Below are 15,868 nucleotides of genomic sequence, written 5' to 3' on the forward strand. Positions count from 1 at the left end.
TTGGTGTTATAAATGGAAGACACAGCTGCAAATCAATATTGATTCTTTTATTTATTGAAGAGAGCTTTATACTTATGTTAAAAATGCACATTTTCAATTTTATTTTTCCCCACATAAAAAGTTCACTGATTTGGTGAATTTATACGGGGGCTAAAATAAAATTTATGCCATGAAACAGTTCACAAACATGTGTTTGTGTTGCTACTCTAGCAGCAGCAAAACACCTAGCCTGTACACCACATACTCTTGCCATAATTGTAAATATACTGAAATCTTAAAAAAAAATTAAAAAATATTAAGATGAGGGAGAATCCTTTTCCTTCCAGGTCACAACAACGAAAAGAAGCTTTGCAGGGTTCCTAACAGTTAGGGCTATCTCAGACCAAGTGAGAAGAAACTTCAAAACCAAACTCAGAAGACCCTGCCAAGCACACCTGTTCTTCTTTCACACCAAGGTGGCTCTCCCCAAGCACTTTCCTTCTCGGCTGTACTATGGGTTAATAGGTTTTGCTGGTCTTTTGCCTTCCAAGTGATTCCTACTTTGCCCACCTATTAGAAATCCTTGACCTGGCCCTCTGTGGTTAGCGAAATCCATGGGAGTCAGCGATCTCTTCTGAGGTGTGTCTGTCTGTGAAAAAGACAGACATACTATTAGCTAGTACGGTATGTTCGTCTACCAAAATGGTTTAATTACAGCTTTTATGATCTCGTCCATCAGAGTGAGTCCTACCAAGCTGCAAAGCCCCAGGCAGTACTAAACCTGCACACTTCTAGTGCAGAGACATCCTCTCAGGAACCATTTGATGCATTAGACTTGAAAAAAAATATCTCTTCCTCATACAGTAGCCCTGCTTTTGAAGGTCCTACACCCTCCCAAAGACTTTTAACATCCTCCTCTCCACAGGCAGACCAAAAATCAGGAGAGACCCGCTAAACGAGACCTTCTGTAGACCAACAGTGGGCATGAATGGAAGCTTCTTCCCTTTCCCACATCTCTGCTTATATTGTAATGTACTCACCCTGAATGTGTGAGTTGTGTTGGGTCTTGAAAATTGCTCAATAATAACAGTTCTTTCTCTGAGTGGCCGTTGCTCTGTACTGCCAGGCACAGCACTTGACACTCTGCTGTGAGCAAATCGTCCTCGATGCTGAGAGAACTGGAGAGAGCATTCAGAGAATGCAGCAACTGAATTGGTTAAAACAATAATTTTTCCGTTGCCATACAAAAAAATCCCCAGAAGACAAAAGAAAAATAAGTTTTCGCTAACCAAAACCACCAATTTAAGGTAAATTAAGGGTATTCATGTTTTTCAAAGAGATTTGAGACTCTTCCCTAGTATTAGTCTACGATTCCCAAATGCTTCTATTAATTAAAATAATAATACCAATAACAGACTTTAGACATGTCTCAAAAATATTATTCAGAAGCAAAATAATATCAAGATACCAATTTACTTTCATTATGGTGACTTATTACTTCCCTAACCTTCAAAAACAGACCAGTATCAATAATATTTATGGGTTTTTTTCCAGTCAGTATCCTTTTCTACTTCAGTCAGTATAATTTTCTACTTGTTATTCGCTAATGTTAGGTTATAAAACACTGAAAAGAGCTATTTAAATCCAGATGCAGTAAAAAAAAAAAAAACCACACAGATTTTTCTGTTTTCAGAGGAAAGCCTTACCACCACGATCCGGTTGTGACCTGGAGTTTGAAATTGGCTTCTGCTGCATTCTAATGGTACCCCAATGTAACACGCATTAGCACGCAAAGACCATATAATAAATACGAACCAAAACAAACTGTAAAATTGCTCATTTCCACTAGTGACACAGAACAATTTATTTCCCAATAGCCTGAAGTTCTTCACCAGTACAAAAATGGACACAACTTACAGAGCTCTGTTGCAGGCGAGGTACTGAAAGATACTGTTCAACAGCCTCTGAGTTTATCGGTGGTAACTTGTTCCGGGTTGTAGGTGCACGAGCAGAAGATAAACGATCTGAGCTGGCACCCCTGCAGAAGTTTAAGGATTTCTCTTTTAAGAAAATTCATATTAAAGACTTTTTCACTGAAGTAATATGAAATTATTAAGCAGTACATTTCATTATAGAGCTCAGCTACAGAAAGTAACAGCACCTAACATAGCAAAAATAAATTAAAACAAATGCCTCTCCTCAAAAAACATGGTTCTGCTTGCTTTGTTTTTCTCTCTGAATTCTAGAATCGATAATGAATCTCGGATTAGTTCTCAAATATTTCGCAAAATCCTTCACCGGTGAAATTTCAGCAAAGTTCTGAGGAAAGCAAAGAATAAAACGAAAAAACTCACAATTTAGTCCCCCTAAGGATTTCATCATTGTACATATTAGGAGCTTTTGAGGAGAGTTGGTCAGAAGTGAGAGAAGGTAACCTACGATGGCTTGGTAGCTTCCTAGAAGATGCCAGCAGTACCCGAGACGATGAGAGAACGCTGTTACCAGCGGTTCTCCCCAACCTAGCGTGCACTGCATTTGGAGCACTGCAGCCAATGCTCTGCTGTTTGTCTTCTTGCCCATTCCTAGGGGAAAAGGAAGGAGAATGAGACAGGGAATGCGGATGAAGAAAAAAAAAAAAACAGGATTTCTTAACAGAGCATCATTGCAACCTCTACAAATCGCTGCTGCATCAGTGGTACACAGAGGAGATGACTGCCTTCTTATGGCAAAATATCTTTTACATGATATGAATTATGCCGCATTTTGAAAACACCAATACCAACACCTACTGTATTTTTTCCACTGTGGCAACGTGCCTCCGTTGGAGCGGTTTAGCTTGAATTGTCATCACGCCATTCAAATCACTACAGAAGTTGCTGGAGAAGCGGTGAGCCTAGTAAAAGCAACAAATACGCATTAACCTTTACTTTTTTTGAAGGAAGACCTCAAAAAAGCACGTAGTTAGGAGATATTTTACTTGTTTCTTTAGAAAAGTTTATGTTAAGGTGGCTCAGTAGAATCCTCAGTAGTAGATGGGGAAAATGTGTTGTTTTGCTTATTTTAAACAGATTCTTACAAACAGAACTTGGATAATTTTGTTACTGAACTGCAACTCAATTTGCAATCTAAGTGTTAGTTTAAGCCGGAGTTCGATTCTCTGAACTTTGATACTCCCTCAGCACATTCCAGCCTGTGGACACAGAGCCTGGGAATTTCTCATTTTACTACTTCTGGCTGCTGGGAGCACTGCAGAACCAAGCGCAGCAACGGGGAGCACCGAGACTGCTTTGCTTTCTGTTCCGCGTCTCTTATCTCACAACCTAACAAGCACGGAAAAAGAGCAGACGGAAGAGAATGAAGCTGCTTGAACTGAACAGAGAGAGACAGGGGAAAAAAAACCCAAACAGAAGCAGTGGCTGGAAAATAAAAGATGTGCAGAACGGGAAGCAGGGGACAGAGGGAGGAGGCAGACAGAGGACGAAAAAGGGCATTTGATCAATACAAACATGAGCTTCCACAACGACAGGGAAGGCTGAACGGACACACAGCAGAGGCAAAGGAAATGAAAAGGAACGAGAGAGTCTGAAACTTTCAGGGTTGTGAGTAAAGCACTTTAAGTTGCAACTTCACATCCCTGCGGTCCAGGGAAGAGCCCAGTTTGTTCTCTTAATGCTACCAAGAGGAAATGACTGGACGATAATAAAAGCAGAACTTTTTTCTAAGGACAGAATGCAGTCTAATGTGTTTTTTTGTAAACCAGCTTCAGCAATATCTTAGTGGTAAACCATGCCTTTAAGAACAACCAAAGAACAAGTGATAGTAAAGAAATTTAATGAACCTTCCTTTAAAAGGAGATTAAATATTTTAAGAATATGTAATGAGTTTAAAAAAAAAAAGGACAAAAGAGAAAGAAAAGAGAAAGACAAAAAAAAAAGAATAAAAGAAAAAATAAAATAAAGGAAAAATAAAAAAAAGAAAAAACCCTGAGTCTTTTCTACTTTCAAGCAGGACTCTTTCCAACGTGCAGAGTAAAAAGAACTCCATTTCACAGAAAGCTATTTTTACCTGCGAGGAAACAAAAGATACGCTTCGTGCTTCAGAGCTTCTGGAAAGAGGAACGTTCGCAGCATCTGCTGTAATACGAACAACTGGCAAATGTGGCAGTTTTGTTGTAAGAGCTTTCAGTTTTTCCACCTGTTTGTCACCCTCTGCACAACAGCAAAAAAACCCAAAAAAACCCGTAGAGAGAATAAGAGGTATTTTATAGGTTTACCAGCCATCATCTGTTGGGATTCAAACAATATTACACTTCACAGTAAATAAAGACTTTCATATAGTTTCAAGCTTCTGCGATATTTTAAAATCTACCATAAATGATGTTTTTCTGAATGCATTCCCATTACTTTATGCTTTCTCTGACGCTGACAAACAAGTTGGTCTATGCAGGTAGAGTTGGAGAAGGTGTGTTTGTGTAAGAAAATACTGTTAAGACTCTTGGAATGTTATTTAAAATTTACCAAAGATTATTTTTTAAGCAGAAAAAAAAATATATATACAAGAAAAAAGTCTATTGATCCTGTCCTTGTCTGACAGCAGCTACGCAGTGTTTCATTTTATGTATATACCACCATCTTATTTCGATTAAACCCAAATTCTTTTACATTCCTAGCTGAAATACTTTGGTTAGCTATCTATTTGTCACACGTTTATGACCTTCATAAAGATAAAAGCGCGCACCTATCATAAAACTGCTAAGCTATCTTCCTTAAAGTATAATATTGAGCTAAACAATCCCCCTGTGGTGTGAAAAGCCCTTTATATTTCAGTAACACCTCAAATGTTAAGTTCTGATGTTGCGAGTATTCTGTAAAATTTTGCCATTTCTTCCTTTGTTGTAGACTTACGTTAAGCGTACCTGAAATTTGAGGTAATTTCCAAAACCCACCCCCAGGTATTCTTCTGTTACTGTCCTTTTAAAATACATTGAAAGAAGAAGTGAGATTTCCCTGAGCCTCCAAAGACAACACAAATAAAATTGCACTTCCAGTTAATTTTCCTAGCTTTTGCTTTTCCTCGCTACAGTCTGTTAGAATATAAAACCATAAAATAAACCAAAATTACATGCACCACCATTTCTTCATCCTGTATTAAACTCAAGAAATCCTGCACCATCAGCAAGGCCGTCTTATCTCGCTTCAACAATCTGACTAACTAAGGGTTCTTTTTATTAACCAAGCTCAAACAACGAGGACTAGACTTTGATTCCGAGGTTCCAGATTCAGATCACGTCATCGAGTGATCCCCTGCTAAGAGAAGCAATTTGCAGCCCAAGCCAGTGATTAAGAGGGTTTTATTATTTTTTTTAAACAAGCTCTCCTGCTATGAAGCTCTTTGAATCAGTTTTCTCTCTTTTTTTATACCTCATATACAAAACTACCTGAAAATTAGTAGAAACGTTTATATTTCAGGTGCTGGGGGTGGGTGGGTGTGTATGCACTGATGTGGCGAGGCATTACACATCTTGTAATGCTGTACTACCAATATGGCTATCTTAAAATAACCAGATTCCCCAAGCTTTAAGGGGAGAAAAAAAAAAATCACTTTCCTGAGTCAGATTTGATAAACACCATATCTAAAAATACCAAAATACCATATCTAAAAATACCAAATACCTGTGATACTTGTTTCCCAATTTTTTTTAATCAGCTCCTCCAATATTCCGATTACACTGCTCCAGATACAATCAAATACTTCAGAAGCCACAGCATCTTTGATACAGGCGTTGGGAGAAACAGGGGGAATGCCACGCTTACTCCTCTTCTCAGCAAGACGCATTTTCTTTTGTTCCCAACTCTCATCATCACTAATAAAGGAAGAAAATGCAAATGAATTCCCACGAATTTTGATTTTTTTTTTTTTCCCCTTCTAATGCACTGAATGAATAGAAACACACATATGGAAGAAAAGCCAGTCAGATGTAGATCACAAAAAAATTCAAACTCAAGCATAGAGAGTACCCATGGGAACAGAACCTGTCAAATACATATAATGATTTCTTTTGCTTGCAGGTGAAAAATTAAAAAATCCAGTCAGGGTGTTACAACAGGAAGATCTTCAGCTCTAGAAGGAGCAGCTTTATATGTGGCACTTAGTCATTTGAGACTAAATCCTATGCTTTCACCATAACACAAGGAAACCAAACCATTGAATGATTCTATGAACTACTGCCTGTTGCATTTGGCAGGAGGACTATCACATAAAACACTTCTTTTTATCACATCCTGTGTACCTGCACAGACCTGCAACACTCCGCCCCAAGACAAGCAATTTGAAAGGATTTCTGCAGCCTGACAAGAGTAGCAGAGCCCACAGCCTTACGCTCGCCTCCTCCCTTTCCACTACGGTGTGGACAGTTACATTTTTTATTTCTTTATTTTTTCCCCTCCCTCCCTACGTAGGGAAGCACAGTGTAGCAACATTTCCTAACTTGGTCTTCAAATACACCTCTCAGGAAGAAAGGCTTAAACTTTTTTCTTTCTTTTTTTTTTTTTTTTTTTTTTTTGTGCTGAGGGTGGTGAGGCACTGGCCCAGGTTGCCCAAAGAGGTGGTAGATGCCCCATCCCTGGAAACATTCCAGGTCAGGCTGGACGGGGCTTTGAGCATCTAGCATCTAGTTGAAGATGTCCCTGCTCATGGCAGGTGGGTTGGGCTTTAAAGGTCCCTTCCAACCCAAACTACTCTATTTCTTTTTTTAATGCCATCAAAGGAAATGCAATTTTTTTTTTTTTTTGAGATTACAAGTATGATCCCAAATTCATACTGGTTTCTACTATCTCCCTTTCTCTTCTCAGTCACTTCTTCACTTCTTGCTCAAACTGGACTGCAAACTTCTGAACTATAACTGAGACTTGGCTGAATGGTCCAACTCACAAAACGACCACACTGTTTTCTTCTTAGGTTTTGTAACACCTGACGTTTTAGTTATGGAGAACAAGATATTTCAGAATCGTAGGAAACAAGAAACAACATATCAAGGAGGCACAAAGAAAAGAAACGCACCTTCAGTCAAGTCTCTCTTCCCAAATTAAGTTTGCCTACTCAGCAAAACGAAGAGAGAAGAATCTTAAAAGGATTCTTAAACCCAAACCACTTCCAAAAAGACAGTCACCCAAGCCTTCATGGTCTTTCACCCACCCAGTAGCCTAGCTGCTGGAACGTTCAACTGGGCCACGGAAAACCTAGGGTGCACTCTCAAGAAGACAGCTGCATGACTCCTGTCACTCACAAGAGTGCTCCAAATGCAGGTTGTACCTGCACCTCTCCTCACAAAGCTGTTACAGAAGGAAAGAATTTCAGATTTATTAGGGCAGACAATGAGAGCATGAACAGTGTAATGACCCTCAACAACCTGGTGGTCAAGGCACTCACTTGGGGAGAAGGGATTCCTTCATTCTGCTCCCCGCCTCAAAATTAAATGTTCATTTTATCGAATCTCCATGCACAAAACACCTCAAAGCAACTAGTGGTCAAGACACATTCCTCTGACATGGGAGCTGTGAGTTTTGAACCCCTAGAAAGACAACATACCTCATCTTCCACATGCCCAGTGAGTGCTCTGACCACTGCGCTACCGAACACAGGGACAGAAGGAATTGCATTTTACAGAAAAGAAACAAAATGTATGAACCCTCACTGGGTTCACTGATACTTTTCCATTTTATTCTTCAAAAATACACATATCTGTTATTTACAGTTCCTTGTTGTCAAAGGCAAGATATTCTTCTATTTTTCCATCCACATCATAGATTTCTTCTTCCAGGAATGAATACAGGGATGAGTCGGGGGCAGAAATCCTCGTGGAACTTGGATCTAGTGATTTATGTACTGGAGATGCTGTTGGGATCAGTTTAGAGCCTGAAATGCAGAGCCTGAAAAAGTATCAGTAAGATGAGAATTAAATATTCAAAGAAAGAAGAAAATGCATATTTACTTACATTGAAATGTTTCAGTAATACAAAAGTAATATTTGCACATATTTCTGAAGAGGGAAGACCAAAAAGAAAACTTTAAAAAAAAATAACATACTCTTTTATATTACTAGTACATTCACAGAGGCCAGGTAAACACTTAGTATCCACACAGGTGTCACTTCTGCTCTGAAAATGCTGAAAGCCTTCATCCGTCGGCAATAGGAGCTGCTTTCCCAGGACCCTGAATAAAAAGGAGAGAGCGAGCGGTATCTTAGATGGAAATCCACTCCATATGCAAATATCAAGAATACAAATACTTACAAACAGTAGGCAATGCGAAACCACACCTTACCTTTGCTTTGAAAAAACAATTTATGGAGGATCCGAGGCCTTGTATAATACATTAACTTTGCCTAGCATTTAAGTCATTAAAATTAAGCTGATATACTCAAGATGAGATTCTAGCTTACAATTTTTAAGAGCAAACGGTCAAACTTGTTAGATTGTTCTAAAAGCAGATTAAGTAAACACACTTCCTTTCTTATCAAAACTCCATAAGAAATGTTTAAAAATGGATGCAGAAGACAAATCGCATCTGCTATGACTTCACTTATCCAATTCCAGGAACTATCAATGTGAGCAGAAATCCTAATCCAAAACGTTTGTGTGGATAGGTAAGGGTTGAATTAATGTTCAGAAAACGCACAAACTCCAACATGTGTAATGCACAGGGGCAGAGCAACTCTATTGAAATGTGCACCAAAACATCACCCTATAGAATAATTTCTGAACATAGGACAGGTCAATAACAATCACTGCTTACTGAACTGTTTTTTCCACTAGAATTCACAAGGGATCTCAAAAGAATTTGCCAGTCGCACCTGTAGCACAAGCAGAAACATTCAGATTCACCTGAACACATTTTCTGCAGAGAACCTTTTCCAGAACAGCACTTTATGTCACATGAAGGTCTAAGCAATAGCCTTTTTTGCTTTTTATTTTGCCAGCCAAAACCGCAAAGCTTTCTTTCTAAAATAGATCTGATCTTTCTCTTATGAATGACAGTTCTCAAGTATATTTATTCCCACATGCTGAGCCAAGAATTCATAGAAGCATAGAATGTGTTGGGTTGGAAGGGACCTCTAGAGGCCATCTGGTCCAACCCCCTGCAGTCAGCAGGGACATCTGCAACTAGATCAGGTTGCTCAGAGCCTCATCCAGCCTGGCCTTGAATGTCTCCAGGGATGGGGCCTCCACCACCTCTCCGGGGAACCTGGGCCAGTGTCTCACCACCCTCATTGTAAAGAACTTCTTCCTAATGTCTGATCTAAACCTCCCCTGCTCTAGTTTAAACCATTGCCCCTCGTCCTATCGCTACCTGCCTTGCAAACAGCCCCTCCCCAGCTTTCCTGTAGGCCACCTTCAGGTACTGGAAGGGGCTCTAAGGTCTCCCCGGAGCCTTCTCTTCTCCAGGCTCAACAACCCCAACCTTCTCAGGCTGTCTTCATAGCAGAGGGGCTCCAGCCCTCGGATCATCTTCATGGCCTCCTCTGGACCCGTTCCAACAGGTCCATGTCCTTTCTTGTGCTGAGGGCTCCAGAGCTGGACGCAGTGGGGGGTCTCACAAGAGCAGCGTAGAGGGGGAGAATCACCTCTCTGGATCTGCTGGCCACGATTCTTTTGATGCAACATTTTGATATCAACATAGCTGTTTTACCAATTAAAAAAAAGGACAGCCAGGAAGCTCTCTGAAGCACAACTCTCAGAAATAAATCTGGCATCCCTGAAGCAATTCTTTTGAGTAACGAGTCAATGCAAACTGAGTTTTAAGGTTTAAGCTTAATAATGGAAATAACTTTTTTCTTTTTAAACCGCAGGATGTACCACATCCTTTAGTACCAAATGACACAGAGCTCCCAGATTTCTTCAGTTCGCTTTCAACCTCTTGGATTTGGTTGGTATTGTAAGCATTAGATTTGAATCAAAACATCCTATGTACAGGTAACCACTTACTTAAAAAAAAACTCCACCTAGTGAAAATACTCTAAAAATATAGTGAAATGACTTAAGTTTTGAATGACTTACACAGCACAAAAACCTGCCTCCGTTTTATGCATGTTATGTTAATTTTTACAGTATGTATAAAAGGCAAAGCATGGCTTAATGCCAGTGCAAATTGACTCAGATTTATTTAATAATTCTCTCTCATTCCTGACAAAGTGCGAAAAGCTTTGGTCATTGATTTTAGTTTATATTTACTAGTAACAAGCCTCTGCAAATTATCCAAAAGCACTGAAAGCATACCGCAGTTATTGCCTTTTTAATTCTTTTTAACAGTGTTAAACTATTGAGTAGAAGACAGACACATGCAGGTCTATGTTTAGAATAGCTTAGAGTCACCACATCTCATTCAGAATGACACACCACCATTTATGAAGGCATTTACACAGCACGACCCAATGTGACACCGACTTCTGTCCCCGGTGTTATAAGAAGCAGTCATCAGGCTGCCTAGACGTTTTGCACATCTATGCAAAACAATTCTCATTAACCACGTCTGCATCCTCATATCTGTTCAACTCGTTATTGCCGGGTTAATATCACACATTGTTTTACATTGATGTACACAGCCTAGGAAGAAATTATGGCTGCGCAGTATATGTGAAGCACGTAGTCGCCTTCATTTTTCATTTCTTTTTAGAAAAATCAGTAACAGAATTAACACTGAATTTCTTGCAATTTCACAGTATCTCTTCACTTACAGTAAAAACAAATATTTCCTTACAGGATATGTTCTTTATTTAGGAAAAGTCATTATGAAAATGGTGCATTATTATTTTCTCATTACATCCTGCTAAAATATCTTCATCTGCAGTCATTGTATTAAGGAAAATAAAGAGCATTAGCTGCCAGTTCACCATGAGCCAGACTTACTGCACAACTATGGCAAAGCTCAGTCCCAGAGATCCAGAATTGAACGCAAAAGTGTTACTGGTGGCATACATCAAGAGCAATTAATACAAGGGTACCCCAAAAATTCAAATTAAAAACGGTTAAAACTAGTACCTCGAAGAAATTTCCTTACCTTAGATGAGGAAATTGTTCAACCCAGTCCGCACATTCTGCCTGCAGGCTCTGCATTTGGGAGGTCACTTTTCCTTCAAACAGCATTTCATCAATCTCCCAAAATAACTGATGCACTCTCTGCGTGTTGGCTTTATCAAATTCCTACATGTTATAAAATTAACGGTTGTTAGCAAGTATGCATATATATTTATATTAAAAACCCCACAATATTTAAAGAACAGGACAACTTGGACCGATTGGGCTGAGCATCTCAGAATGGGTCCTCAGACTACCTACTTGGGACACGCAATTTATATACCATAGTGCAAAAAAAACCCCACATAGCTGGCCTGAGCAAGGTGATTTAACAAAAAAGGACTAAAAGTCTATATTTCTATGAAGTTAATGGATAACAGACAGCTGCCTAGGATTAGCTGCCAGAAAACACCAGTTATAAGGTGTCTGGGGTCTCGGCCCGCTCCCTGCTCCAACATGGAGTGAAGAATGCACACACAGCACCAAAGCTCCCTGCTTTTTTCAGCAGCGCTTTTCCTTTCTGAGTAAAACAACTAAGAGGGTAAAGAGGGGACACCTTCCTTCCATATGACATAGTCTGATGGTTAAGAAACCACCAGGATTAAGGAAACCACCAGTGGGTTAGGAAACCACTGAGAGTGGTGAGCCCCTGGCCCAGGGTGCCCAGAGAAGCTGTGGCTGCCCCATCCCTGGAGGGGTTCAAGGCCAGGCTGGACGGGGCTTGGAGCAACCTGGGCTGGTGGGAGGTGTCCCTGCCCAGGGCAGGGGGTTGGAACTGGATGGTCTTTAAGGTCCCTTCCAACCCAAATCATCTACGATTCTATGAAACAGCCCTCAGTGTGAGAAATGGCTTTCCACACCACTGAAGCTACAACTCAGTGCATTCAGAAAGGGGTGAGTGCAGGGGTATATGAAAGCATCAGGGAAGAGCTTGACTTTATCCAGTGACATGGACACACGCACTTGGCTGAGGGTTCCTTATTAAGCTCATGATGGTATTTGGCCACTTATACTAGACACGTTGATACAGTGAAAAAAGTGGTAATACTCAGGGCCAAAATTCTGTCTGACCTCCAGCTGAGTGCCCCAAACACTGCAGGCTACAGAGGGGATTACCCCCTAAAGGAATTGGAAAGTAACTCTCACCCTCATTATAATGATACGATCCAGGGTCAAACTTTCTCCTGGAAGGCTGCAAGTGACAAATGGGGTCAGTACCTTAGAGGTTAGGACATTGTGCAAAAGATATGGCAGAAAAGATATGGCTTCTCAGGCTGCCCAGAGAAGCTGTGGCTGCCCCATCCCTGGAGGGGTTCAAGGCCAGGCTGGACAGGGCTTGGAGCAACCTGGGCTGGTGGGAGGTGTCCCTGCCCAGGGTGGGGGGTTGGAACTAGGTGATCTTTAAGGTCCCTTCCAACTCTAATTCTGTGATTCTACGAACTACCACTACGAGCTGCGGATGGCTTTTTAAAATGAAAGTGGCAGTGACAGCAATGCTTTTGGATTTATTCAGCACTGCCAGCCTGCACCAGGTATGCCTCAGAGGTCAGCCTCCCTAATGGGCTTAACCTCCCTCTGCATCACCTACGAAAGAGAACTGAACTTTGGCAAGAGCTAAATGTTTACTCAGGCTGGGACATTTATACGCATACTTATTCAAGAATGTACTTTATGACCCAAAACATTGAAAATAGTTCAATGTAGACATTGCCTGCATTATGCAGTATTTAAAAACATGTATTTTATCACCCTCTTGGACTCAGAAACCTAAGCCTACCTCCTTTGGTAAAACAGGTTTGTTTTCCCCAGATTTAATCTTTTCAGATTTTTTTTTCCATTTGTCTTTGTTACACATCAGCTGCACTGGCATCAACTTGCAAACAAAGCCATTTTTAAAATATTCAATTCATGCACTTAATCACTAGACTATTACGGATGAAAGTGGTTAACTTCTACAGGAGAAGCGCTGCATGTCCATTTTCTGTAAAAATTAAATCTTTTCTACAATATTTACATAAAGTGTACTGCAAAGGCTTCTGTGACGTACATCATCCCTCCAGGAGTAAACAGAACTTCTTTCAGTAGACAAACCAGTAGTATAGCTGTTTATTCCAGTCCAAGAATTATTCGACTCTGTGGGTGTTGTGCGACCACTAGATGAAAGTGATGACAGGGCTTCACTGCGAAAAGACGACAAATTGAAATGAAGAACACAGTGGTTTTCTGCAGAAACTTTTTAAAAATAATGCAACTGATCATATAAACGGACAGTGACACATATTCCTGCCGGATGCTTTAAAAGTATGCAAACTCAACACAAACCAGGAGTAAAGCTGAAACCTCAACAATGATTTAGACCAATTTATATCCTGCGTTATGTGTAATCTGCACATTTCTATACATAGAGAGGAATTACTCAGCTGGCAGAAGCAGAAAACACAGCAATGTACTCTAATCAACAAATACACAGAAGTAGTAAGTAAATTACAGAACGCAAAGATAACAGACATATTTTCTTAGTCCTGTAATGACAAATCAAGCTGACATACACAGAGGCCTGAGCACAGCCATCCCAGCTGACTACAGTGCTCATTTGTCTGCAAATTCAAATAATTTCTAAAGTTAAATTCCATACTTAATAGTTGTCATCCATGAGAATGACTAGAAGCATGTATAGTGAAAACGAATACCAATCTTGAAACAACTATTTAAGCCAAGAGTCTGTTAATAAAGTACTATTTCAGCAGTGAATGCGTACCAAGTGTAATTGTCAATGGCTTCCTGCACATTTCTCTCAAAAACTGCTGGAAGAGACTCTCCACTTTTTCCAGAAAGACACTGATTTTTGGAACCTCTGGACAGTCCTTTCCTATAAACAAAAAAAAACAAACAAAAAAAAAAGAAAGATGACAGCAACTCTGTTGAATTTTTCAATACTATCCATCAACACAAACACTTGCATGAAACAAAGCCTGTTTGAAAATAGTTTTATTTACTTCATTTACACGAATATTTTTCAGAAAAATGTACATTTAATTTAAGACTTATTTTACTTCACAAGCATTCCCCTGCAAATTTGCACCTTAAAATTTGCATGAAGCGCACACAAACGCAGCAGCACCTCACTACTGCAGGGACCGAACAAAGGCACAAGCCAGTAATTGTCTGTACAGTAGTTATTTAACTACGTGTTTCTGTTCAATCATTAACCTAGAGCTCATTTTCTCAGATGTCTCTCTGCACAAAAATAAGTTACAGATATGGTGCTAAGCAAACAGTGATCTTACTAAAACCATGAATTCTCAATTTGGCTGGTTTAAGTGAACTGAGACATTAGTGCACCAGGAAACATGGGCACGTCCTCAACACATTTACAGGCCAGAAAGCATCAGTTCCTCCAGTACCAAAGACTCCTTAACACTGTCTTAAAACCCAAGCCACAAACTTTCTAACCTCATGCCTTGCCAGCATAAAAAATGCTAGAACAAAATCCTTTTTGATTCTCCAAACACCTGAACACATGTCCAAACTTTAAAACCATCTCTTAGAAACCCCACCGACGAATAGCAAGATCCAGTAAGGCACAGGAACGCCTCCACTTTTATTACTAGTCTTAAAAGAATACCTTTTAATGGAGGAATACACTTTATTTTTAAATGGAAACTGCTTATAATCATACATTTCCATAATCCCACTAAATCCTGTTATTAATATGTTAAACCCACCTCTTCAGAACACATACAGATGTGTCAAAATGTTCCTCAGAAACACTTAGAGCAACAGATTACTTCATCTGAGGAAGTTAGGATTTTCATCCCATAAAATCCTCAGGTCGTAACCGTGAATAGCAACACGATTGTATCAAAGTACATTTGTGAATGAGTAACTGTAAGGAAACAGCTGACAGTTTAAGAGTTTCCTTAGCCAAGACTTCTTTAGCCAAGAACTGTAGAGCAATCCTAACTGTTGCAGGGCCAATCTACCTTTTTCCTATCCTTTCTGGTATGTCTTACCTTTACACAGATTACAAAGATACATATGGCAGAAATCTAACTCCCCACATCACACATGCTAGTCCTATGTATGCCTTGGCTACAAAGCCACCAAAAACCTACCCCAAGTTTAAATTTCTCATCAGGGAAGATCTTGAATGGCAAATTATTGGAGGCTGGTACAAGAGCAGTGAAAGCATCTCTTATGTACTCGCTCTAATCCTCTTCCCTCTTCCCAGCTTCTGCTTTTGGCTACTGTCAGAGCCAAGAGGCCCTATCAAACGCGGAACAGCCCAGACCCGTGAAAACCTCATTTTGTCACAACATGAAGATCTGTCTCCCAGGCAATAATGGTGAGCTCACAGCCCATCTTCTACATGGAAAGCTGGTTTCCCCTGTTCACATTCTGCCATTTCATTTGCCGTGTTATTGCCCAGGCAGTCTTACAAGGTCTTTCTCGACTTTTTTCATAGATGACCACTTGTCCTTAGTATTTTTCCACAGCTTAATATCACCAACAACATATCTCACTTCACTGCTCACCCCTTTACCTGGTCAACTAGCTTGAACTGCCCAGTACAGATCCCTATGAAACACCACTGGAGGAGGAAACCATTCATTTCTACGTTCTGTTTCCTATTGCAGTGATTTCCTTCAGCAAGAACCCTTTTCTTTTGTATTCCAGCAGCTTCATTTACTTGACAGACTTTTGGCAGCCCAAGCTGACTACACTGATTGGACGCCCTGTATCTATAAGGCTTTTTGACTTCTCAAAACCTCCAGGGAAGTGGTGGATTCCCCAACATTGGACACTTAAGATTCAGC

At 40.1% G+C, this 15,868-nt stretch overlaps 1 protein-coding gene across 3 annotated transcripts in view; it reads right to left on the bottom strand.

Annotated features, from left to right (window-relative positions):
* FAM149A (family with sequence similarity 149 member A) overlaps positions 1-15,868 on the bottom strand; it is a 34,892-nt gene that overhangs the window by 1,595 nt on the left and 17,429 nt on the right. For 2 of the 3 annotated variants that reach the window (XM_063336160.1, XM_063336161.1), the window contains exons 2-13: positions 13,810-13,920; positions 13,099-13,231; positions 11,035-11,177; positions 8,065-8,190; positions 7,731-7,907; positions 5,652-5,842; positions 4,045-4,187; positions 2,769-2,872; positions 2,334-2,561; positions 1,897-2,017; positions 1,020-1,157; positions 550-628 (exon numbers count right to left, since the gene is read on the bottom strand). In XM_063336160.1, coding sequence (XP_063192230.1) covers positions 550-628; positions 1,020-1,157; positions 1,897-2,017; positions 2,334-2,561; positions 2,769-2,872; positions 4,045-4,187; positions 5,652-5,842; positions 7,731-7,907; positions 8,065-8,190; positions 11,035-11,177; positions 13,099-13,231; positions 13,810-13,920 — 1,694 coding nt within the window. Of the gene's footprint in view, positions 1-549; positions 629-1,019; positions 1,158-1,896; positions 2,018-2,333; positions 2,562-2,768; positions 2,873-4,044; positions 4,188-5,651; positions 5,843-7,730; positions 7,908-8,064; positions 8,191-11,034; positions 11,178-13,065; positions 13,232-13,809; positions 13,921-15,868 lie in introns of all 3 variants that reach the window. The other variant, XM_063336159.1, reaches the window with a different exon arrangement.

Source organism: Chroicocephalus ridibundus, chromosome 5 (genome assembly GCF_963924245.1).
Source record: "Chroicocephalus ridibundus chromosome 5, bChrRid1.1, whole genome shotgun sequence".
Lineage (NCBI taxonomy): Eukaryota > Metazoa > Chordata > Aves > Charadriiformes > Laridae > Chroicocephalus > Chroicocephalus ridibundus.